The sequence below is a fragment of the Pollicipes pollicipes genome, unplaced genomic scaffold (assembly GCF_011947565.3).
Source record: "Pollicipes pollicipes isolate AB1234 unplaced genomic scaffold, Ppol_2.1 Scaffold_5724;HRSCAF=6776_pilon_pilon_pilon, whole genome shotgun sequence".
NCBI classification, from domain to species: domain Eukaryota; kingdom Metazoa; phylum Arthropoda; class Thecostraca; order Pollicipedomorpha; family Pollicipedidae; genus Pollicipes; species Pollicipes pollicipes.
Genome location: NW_023596746.1, coordinates 42,930,139 through 42,939,856, shown reverse-complemented (window position 1 = coordinate 42,939,856; position 9,718 = coordinate 42,930,139). Strand labels below are relative to the sequence as shown.

General features: G+C 52.3%; 1 protein-coding gene across 1 annotated transcript in view; it reads right to left on the bottom strand.

The window, feature by feature from the left end:
• Positions 1-2,714: 2,714 nt before the first annotated feature.
• Positions 2,715-9,718, bottom strand: part of LOC119103083 (PR domain zinc finger protein 1) — a 32,671-nt gene continuing 25,667 nt past the window's right edge. The window contains exons 5-11 of the mRNA XM_037226531.1: positions 8,352-8,471; positions 6,842-6,967; positions 5,214-5,340; positions 4,076-4,515; positions 3,892-3,979; positions 3,517-3,774; positions 2,715-3,331 (exon numbers count right to left, since the gene is read on the bottom strand). Of these exons, the coding sequence (XP_037082426.1) occupies positions 2,970-3,331; positions 3,517-3,774; positions 3,892-3,979; positions 4,076-4,515; positions 5,214-5,340; positions 6,842-6,967; positions 8,352-8,471 (1,521 nt within the window). The 3' untranslated portion in view covers positions 2,715-2,969. The remainder of the gene's footprint in view (positions 3,332-3,516; positions 3,775-3,891; positions 3,980-4,075; positions 4,516-5,213; positions 5,341-6,841; positions 6,968-8,351; positions 8,472-9,718) is intronic.

Genomic DNA, 9,718 nt, shown 5'->3' with positions numbered 1-9,718 from the left:
TATGCAAACGCACTACATGCTTTCAGGCACGCAGCGATGCCTCCAATGCGTTGCTTTGCTGTTGTCATGACAACCGTGCGAAAACTGCGGTGATGGCCGCGGCGGTGGCATAGTTTTTAGCGAATTCCTCGCATCGTTGCTGCTTGTTTGGGCGGAATTAACAGGAGAGAAATTAAGTGTGCACACATTCAAGACGTGCAAATGTCATGACAGCTGAAGTGGTTGAGCTTTGCGAAAATATGCATTAATTAAACGGACAGAAGTGGCGGTATATCTTTCTAAATTTAGTTGGCTTGTTTTGCTTTTGCTTCAACGTCGAGGCTCTCAGAGAATGTCACCTCCATAATAATATACATGCTTGTGGTGACGCCACTAAAAGGGAGCTGTTGTCCGAACGCATCATGATAGTACGGTATACATTTACATAATGTGCATAATGTATATGACAGGACAAACCTTTGGCACGGGTAGCTGTCACTCTTGCGGAAATTGCGTGGTTTCGCACTGCCAGAAGCATTCGCCACTCAAGGTTAATGTCAGATAGTGTTACCGCAGTAACGGATGCGCGGTAAACAGAAGAGCAACGAATAACTAAATGAAACGTGTACATTTTTGGACGTCATTGTCTAAGTATTGTAATGCATTGCTCTTAAACGCTCGGAGCATTCCGCCAACATGCTGTCCGTTTATGTTCGGGTCACTTCCGGCCAGATGGATTGCTGGGAATGTGGTGCTTATGCCCCAAGTGATGTACTGTCCGCACTCGTAAGCTTCGTTGTAGACTATCGGACCCCTTCTTCGCGTATACAATATTCATTTTCGCCTAGCAAAGTCTTACATTCATTCGTAGGGCGCACTGGATGAGATAAAGACGTTTGATTGGCCATCTGTACTGTGTATTTGTATGACTCCGATTTCTGTATTTTGACACTGTCTGACACCGTCAGCTGCATTTTACACACCTAATGCCTCTGGATGTTCCCACAGCAAGTACATACCTATCAACATATGTGATTCAGCATGCAAGATAATACAGTTGGGGAAAAACTACCACTCAACACTGAAAACCAAACTGCCAGTCCGTTACATTACATAGCCTCTTTTGGTACGCGGAGAGCACCATTATGAAAAAATGCACTAACACGTGAAAAGCAAGAAACGTAAACTTAGGCGGCAAGTTTTCCTGAGTTTTCCTGCATGCCTTTAAGTGGGCAACCTTGTTCGAATGGGAGTTCAGCAGCATTCAAACACCTCTCAGCACAACCATGGCAGCTCTGGCGTTATTTTGTACGTCCAAGAAGATTCTTAGCGATAGCGCCCCGTATGGCGGCCCCCGTCCGCGATGGAGGCACCCCCTGGCGCCCTGTCGGCGAGCCACTGCCCCGCGACAGAGCAGCTGAGGGTGTGTTCGGGTATCACGTATTGCACCATCCCGTCTGGCCCATTGCTGAAAGCTTTGGCGACAGCCCAGAACGGCATACAAAAATAGACTATGCGCTCATTCATAGCCGGACCAAACCGATGAGCTTGTCCCAAGCGTCTGCGGGGTATGGGGCTCGGGATCGCCGGAGCTGGGCTTCGGGTCCAGCCTCCGAATCTGAATACCGTTGACTTCCGCGACATGAGGCTCGTATTAGATACAAAAGCTCCGGCTCCAACGGGCTACACACTGGACACAGCGCTCGAGCTTCGCGGCCGTCCCCCGGATGCGATGAATCACCCGTGTTTACAGTCTCACCTGGGCGTCACTGGGTACTCCCATGACAGCGATAACTAAAGATGAACATCACACAATTCTGTATGCTAATGGAGCCGACACGATGTGCACTACCCGTCGCGTAAAAGGATGATTGAGTTTCTTCTTGATGTCATCGCTATTGCTAGAACGATTAAATAACTGTATCGTACACAAAACACCTTGGGTTCAACCACATATAAATGCAAAGAAAAAAACAAATATGTCATAATAGCCACTATTTTCACCCAACAGTAACCCGAAGAATGATGTCGTTCGAAATGAATTGACGTTATTTTTGCCATGGTATGTTTTGCGTTGATTTAGTCAGAAGTCAAAGCATTTGTGTACGATCAAGCATGGGCAGGTTCGGAGATGGATTATAACCCGTTAGATAAAAATTGGAACACTTCGTTGATAAGAATTGGGTGTAGCGTCAGTGTTACCAGGGGAACCCTGCCACATATCAGCTCTTGGCCGAGACATAAAACATTTATGTCCTAGTACGTACACAGAAACATGTGGACACAACCAGCAAAGCTAACTAATGCTACTGATGCCGACGTTTACGCGCGATATATGCTGAGATCTTAGTACATCAAACAAGTACGAAATTTGATAAGGAAACATAAGGACAGCTATCGCGGGCCACAAAGCGCTCTTTCCCTTCTCCTCACCAATTACTGCCCGCCTGAATGACTGTTTCCTCCATCGCGTGGTGCGCAGCCAACAAACCATCTACTCGCGCATAGGATAGTCTTAGTGACTAGGAAGATGTCTAACGAAATTGCTGACGCGGAAAGAACAGCTCATGACATTACGAGAGCAGCCCACGACATTACGAGGATGCACAGCGGACTGAACCGCCCAAAAGAAGGCTGAGTTTGGTAAGAGAGGGATAGAGAGGGAGTGATAGAGAGAGAGGAGGGCGGGGGGGGGGGGGGGCGCAGAACCTCTCGGATATGAGCTGGGTCGTACTCAAATAAGACTCACTCACGAAGAGGGAATGGCCGAAGGAGGATGGAACTATCCAGACGGGGACAGTGCCTGCCAAATGGCCGAATCGCAGAGAAGACGTATGCACCAGCTGAAGGCGTCTAAACCGCTCACGGCAACCAAGCCGCGCCCAGAGGGCCGCGCGGCCGAAGGTGGACGGCATCGCTCTTGACAGGTGGGAGCCGCAGCCGCCAGACCGGGGCCGTCGCGGAGGAGACGCAGGGTCGGCTCCAGCCGGCTAGTGGACATCGCGCGGCGCCTCCGGCGGCGCCGGGTCGACCCGAGCTGGGCTGGGACCATGCAGAAGCCAGACCGGCGGCAGCAGGTCCGGCTGCGCCACCTGGCCACACGGCGTCGTCTTCCAGTGGCTGCGCAGGCCAGACGTGCTGATGTAGTGCTTGTTGCAGGAGTAGCAGGAGAAAGGCCGCTCGTTGGTGTGCAGCCAGCGGTGCAGCTTCAGGTGCACGTGCTGCGTGAAGCGCGACGGGCACATCTCGCAGGCGTACGGCTTCTGGCCCGAGTGCAGCCGCATGTGCGTCTTCAGGTTGGAAGTAGAGCTGAAGCGCCTGGCACAGAGGTGGCAGGCGTGGGGCCGCTCGCCTGGGGACACGCGACGTGATGTCAGCACTCCGGAGGTCTTGCCGAGGAGCAAGCGCACGTCGTTACACTCAGTAATCTCAAATCTACCGCAAGTGAATAAGGGGCACAGCTGTACTGAATATCTGACGCACACGCAGCTCCCAGCCCCCGCAATTTCCTTCCCACCACCTATCGCCTCCACTCACCGGTGTGGACCAGGTTGTGTTTCTGCAGGTGGGCCAGCTGGGTGAAACGTTTGCCACAGACGGTACAGTTGAAGGGCCGCTCACCGCTGTGCGTGCGCATGTGCACCTTGAGGTTGCTCAGCTGGCCGAAGGTCTTCAGACACTGGTTGCACTGGTAGTGCATCTTGCCGTCCTTCTTCCGCAACGGGAAAGGCAGGGTGCGGCTGTCGCGGGGCCACGCCGCGTCCCTGTTCCAGGGGCCTGTCACCAGCCGTTGCTCTGGCGGCGGCGGCGGGGGCGGCGGCGGCGGCGGCGGCGGGGGCGGCGGCGGCGGTGGCGGCAGCAGCGGCGGCGGCGGCAGAGCCGGCCTCGAGGCGGCGGCCGGGTGCAGCATACCGGCTTCGCCATGCCGGCGCAGCAGAATGCTCTCGAGGAGGCTGCTGGTGGCGTCGGGCGCAGCCCACTCGAGGTCGCAGCAGCGCGGCTGCGGGCCCGGCGCCGGCGGGGCCCGGCCGACGGCCAGCGCCGGCAAGGCGGGCGGCGACGCAGCGCGGCCCTGGCCGCCGGCCGAAGTTGGCACCAGCGGCACGCGCAGCAAGTGCAGGGCAGGTGGCGGCCGCTCGGCTAGGCACGACCTACTCCGCCGCCGCTCGACCGCGTTCTCCGACTTGATGTGGTACGCCTTGGACATCTTGATCTTGACCTTGCGGAACTCGTTGCGTGAGACGTCGGCGTGCTGCCGTTTTGCCGGCCGGCTAAAGTCCAGCACGTAGTTGTCGCCCTCTTCGTCGCTGCTGGCAGCTTGTGGCGGCGAGTCCGTCTGGCAGTCGTGACTCTGGTAGCCTTCGTCTGAGCGTCCCGGAGAGCCGGGCGTGGCCACCTGCGCGGCCGACGTCATCGGCTTCAGCTCTGGCTTCACGGTCACCTCCGACTCATGCTGTGCTGTCACGCACGACTCCGGCTCTTGCTTTGGCTTCAACACCCCCGGCGCGGCCAGGCGGTTCTTTCTAGCGCGGTCCTCTGTTGGAGTCAGATATAAGTACTTGAGCTTTTAGATGCTTCAGAGACCCGCAAACGAATAATACTGCAAGCCTTCTTATTCCACGATATTGCTGTATTGTAAACTGACTTCTGCGGTATTACTGTATTGCAAGCCTGTTTATTCTACGTTATTACTTGTCACGATGTAGGGAAATCATGCTTTCAACCATAGAGTGCTTAGGAAAATCACGTTAACGGTCACATTACGAAAAATCCAAGGTGCACAGTTCTGCTCGCACAGCTTGTTGCACTTAATGACTTAAAAGCTGATCTTAAAACTTGTGCTGATTTTCTCGGCTGGCAAAGCGTGCTGACATGGTCGCAGTGGGCAGCAAACGGCGTATTTGATGGATGTAACCACGCCATGTTGCCGTCGTCAATCTCTTTCTGACGCTATTCTAAAGACAATCAAAGCTAAACAATAGGTCAATTTGGCCAGAAGCTAGCAGGGTCTAGATCCCACCAACCCCAGTAATGTTGACGCCCATGGCAGCTATCAGACAGCAATTATAGCAGCTCAAAGACTCCGTAAAGGCAAATGGCGTAATTGTTTCACAGGCAAAACAAGCAATAACAAACAAGACACAACAAACGAATGCTGGAACCGAAACACACTTATCATCAATTTGGTCATTAACCAAGTGCACCGCACCCGATGGGTCTAACCGGCAACTTACGGGTTTCTGTCAGCAGAAGAGAACCAGACATTGGGTACTTCACTCGCTTGGCGAAGTCCTGGCAATACCAGACGGTAAGCTCTTCTCCCGGATTGACGTCCCTGGTAGTGTAAAAGTAAATGCTTCCCTAAAGAAGAACAGGCAAATTTATAATGCAAGTTTTGCGGGGACAGAAAACAGACAAACAAGCGACAAACACACACGCACGCACACGCGCACGCAAACGCACACGTGACGTCTAATGCGCACGGACGAGGAGACGCCTTTAATAAACACATGCAGATCAGCACACCAAGACAAGTCCTTCCAAAGAGGCTTATCGAGAATATAGTCGTCTTAGAGCGACGTCTTTAACGGCGACAACTCATGGTGCTCGAATCTCGCCACATTAGGGAGATCACTCCGTCACTTAATTAACAGATGAAGTCATCTGCCTCTTTCACACGGGGGTGAGAAACAGAAGAAATACGATAGGAAGGCAGTACGATGGTGGCTTGTTCTGGACTGTCCTGTTGTTTTTTTTGTCGCTTTAGTTATAACTATTCCAGTCATCTGCCTCTTTCACATGGGGGTGAGAAACACAAGAAATACGATAGGAAGGCAGAAAGATGGTGGCTTGTTCTGGACTATCCTGTTTTTTTTGTCGTTTTAGTTATAACTATTCCGAGTCGCCAAACTGACCGAAAAATGCTACGTATTTGAGGGTGATTAGTAGAATCATTTCAGTAGAATGCACCTTAAAAACCTTGCGTCCTTTTTAGTGCAATGCATTGAAAAATGCCCTCGAGAACTGATCACTGAAAGTTCTCTCGCAAGGATGCGGCAAACTATTTTGGTAGTCTGAAATGTTGATCTGACATAGACAGAAAAAGACCACTAAAACCGAAAACGCTATGGCGTCTCAGAAGAAATATATACCAATATATATATATATATATATATATATATATATATATATATATACGCATATATGCCTGGCCAACTGAAAAACTGGCAGGAACAGCGCACCAATTTCTTCGTCACGGATCACATTTTGCGACGAGGGCGTAATTCACAAAGACCATGCTTGGTACAACGACGTTGGGTGAGCAGTTCATGCATAAGCCGATTTGCGGGGACGGAAGGCAGACCAGGCTATTCGTGTTCGCGTTCCAGCTAGCTTGGACGTGGCATCGCCCAAGCTGGGGAGTGATGTCACCTAGGCCGAGGCGTGACGTCACCCAAGCTGGGGCATGAAGTCACCCAAGCTGGGGCATGACGTCACTCAGGCCGGGGCGTGGCATCAACCATGCTGGCGCGTGACATTTCCCAAGCTGGGGCGTGACGTCATCGCGACTCAGGAAGGCCGTTGTCACAAGTGGATTCCCATCCCCCCCCCCCCCCCCCCCCATCTCCATCCATCTCACTAATAAGGCTCCAAATATAAAATGTCAGGAGGAATCAGTCCGAAGCCGAATAAATGTTACGCTCAAAAACGTATAAAACCTGCAGCAAGGGCGGGGGCAGATCTCAGTATGACACACGCAGGGGGTGAACAGCACGCAATGTCAACGCTGCGTGCCATCGTGCCGACAGCACCACACGAGCCTCCTCGCCCCTGGCCCCACCATGCTGGCATCCAGACGAACCTCGTGCTGGCAGGCGACTAGGTTCTGAGCGTCGGCCGAGAAGGCAGGGTTGACAAAGCGCATCCAATTAGAGCGTCGCGGGTCGGCGGCGTTGATCACGTGGTACTGGCCGTCGGCGTCATACACCTGGGTCCGGGGACACGACGTCATACACCCGCGTCCAGGGACACGGCGTCATACACCTAGGGTCGAGGACACGGTGTCATACGCCTAAGGCCGATGACACGGCGCCAGGGGAGGTGTGACATACAGGTTTGGCAGACAGAACAAAGATATGACCCTCTTGAGTGGCGGTGTGTGCATCTGATGTACGCATTTGTGATGCTCGCAAGTCGGCGTCGACTCGTTGGGCAGTTGTGGGGACATACGTCCAATATACAACTACGCTAGGCATGCAAGCATCCAGAAGAAGTCAACAGCGGCCAGCCTCTTTCCGCAGGCGTTCGTGAGCAGACTAAATCAGACGGTGTGCACTTCTGTCCACACTCCTTCAACTTTAAACGTCTCAACACCCGGTAGGTGCTTAGAAGACTGTAACAGCTAGCCGGAGATGGCATGGATGACAAAGTGACACGGCGAAATGTTCCACTGAATGGCAGTTTGATCACTACGGAAGATGCAATCAGGCATGGCCATCGAAATGCACACGTATTTGGCCCGCTTAGTGCGCCATGACCATCGAAATGTACACCTATTTGGCACACTTAGTGCACCATGACCATTGAAATGCACACCTATTTGGCACACTTAGTGCACCATGACCATCGAAATGCACACCTATTTGGCACACTTAGTGAACCATGACCATCGAAATGCACACGTATTTGACACACTTAGTGCAGCATGCTGCGTCGAATCAGTGGAACGTGGAATTTCAGTGGGGCTGTAGAACTTCACTTCACTTCACTTGCAACGCCGCCAATGCACCGTCGTGAAGTATGAGTTATATCGCAGCGCGGTCAGTGTTCCAGGCAAACGCACATTGCTGACAGCATGCACGGCTTCTACACCGACCATCTATTATCACCTCTTTAAATGAGAACTTCTCCCACATGTCAGGATAGCACCGCTCCCAGAGATCCTACACAGCAGAGAGACAGCTTCTGAGATGATAAAATTCCAGTAACCTCCTACTTCTGCATTATGTTTCTAATCGCAGCACAACTGATGAAAACGCTGACACTGTGCTTCGCTATGTGTCACATACACAAAAGGACAAACAGTTGGCAAGGATGAACAGCTTAAACAATTGACGGTAGTCCACTGCGCCCTTACTGCATGGACACGAATTCGAGAACGTTAGCTAAAGTTCGCAGTGCTTAAGAAGCTCCCGCACCGTTCAGCATGAACTATCATCCCCAAACCCAGCACCCTTCCTTATCAATCAATCAATCGTCAATCACCATAAACCCTAGGATTACAAAATTACAGGAATCTCATATTTTTGCATTACTTGCGCAGCACATACCCTTCGTAAACGATCACTCCACATGGAAAACCAATTGCTTACCCTCCAGAAGTGTTTTTTCTCGGCATCGGGCAGCACTTGGTAGACCTGCAGCACCTCCCCCACCAGAGGTCCGAACCGCGTGCCCTTAGGCAGTTTGATCTTGGCGCCTACCCCTGACTCCTGGGGACCGAGGACTCTTAATTGCTGAGGGCTGGGACCACGTCCAGGGGCGGACTCCCCATGCGAAGACATGCCGTCCAGAAAGTGCGCGTCCCGCAAAGGGTAGAGCGTCAAAGCGTCCCGCAGTGGGTATAGCTTAGACCTGCGCTACGGTAACGGGTTGAGCTGACAGACCCCGCGCAAGGCCGCTCAGCAGGTCCAGCAGTGGGTAGAGCTTAGACCTGCGCTGCCGCAGACTCAACCGCGGTAAGTCTAACGATTTCATTACGGTCAACTGGACACAAATAGTGTGCTCTCCAATTTGGCTGGACTCCTTAAAAGGACGTGGTAGACTCCGTTGGATTAACTCTTGATATCTAGTGCGAGCGGAGCAAGACTTCGAAGATCACCCATCATCAACAACAGTAGAGGGAGAGGCTTATCACCGATAGTACGTGTGTGAGCAGTGCAATGTAATAGACCTAGCTACACGGATACAGCAGCACTAAAGGGCTGACAGCAGAGCGAGTTAAAATGCTAAAGACACCGTACTCGGAAGCCCAGTGTCTCTTCGTCAGTCACGCGGCGGTGCTAGCGATGTTCCGGTGGTTTGACTCTGGTTTGTCCCGGGCTTTTCTGTGCAGCTTTGCAGTGTATCGGCCACCCCTGTTGACTAATACCATAGTGTGTTGTTTACCACCATCTGTCAATTGCTATTTGGCATGAATGTGGAGCCCCACCGGTGCACTCTTCAGTTACCCTGTTTACGTGGGCAACCAAAATCTGGATCCAGCGTGCGATCGGCCCGAGTCAGCATCCGAACAGCATCAGAGCTGAGTCGGCATCTGAACAGCATCAGAGCTGAGTCAGTATCTGAACAGCATTAGAGCTGAGTCATCATCTGAATAGCATCGGAGCTGAGTCAGCATCTAAACTGCATCAGGGCTGAATCAGCATCTGAACAGCATCATAGCTGAGCCAGTATCTGAATAGCATCATAGCTGAGTCAGCATCTGAACAGCATCAGGGCTGAATCAGCATCTAGGCAGCATCAGAGCTCAGAGTCAGCATCTGGGCAGCACCAGAGCCTGAGCCGACCGAATGGTGGGCCCGGATTTCACCTGCCCGTGTAAACAGGGTAACTGATCGCCTTCTGTCGACAAAAGCAGCGCAAAGCGCAGGTCTCAGCGCAACCTCAATGGTGTCCACATCTATTTACGCACCATCCAGGTAACTCTCCACGTGGTCGAAAAAGTTCAATCTTATGA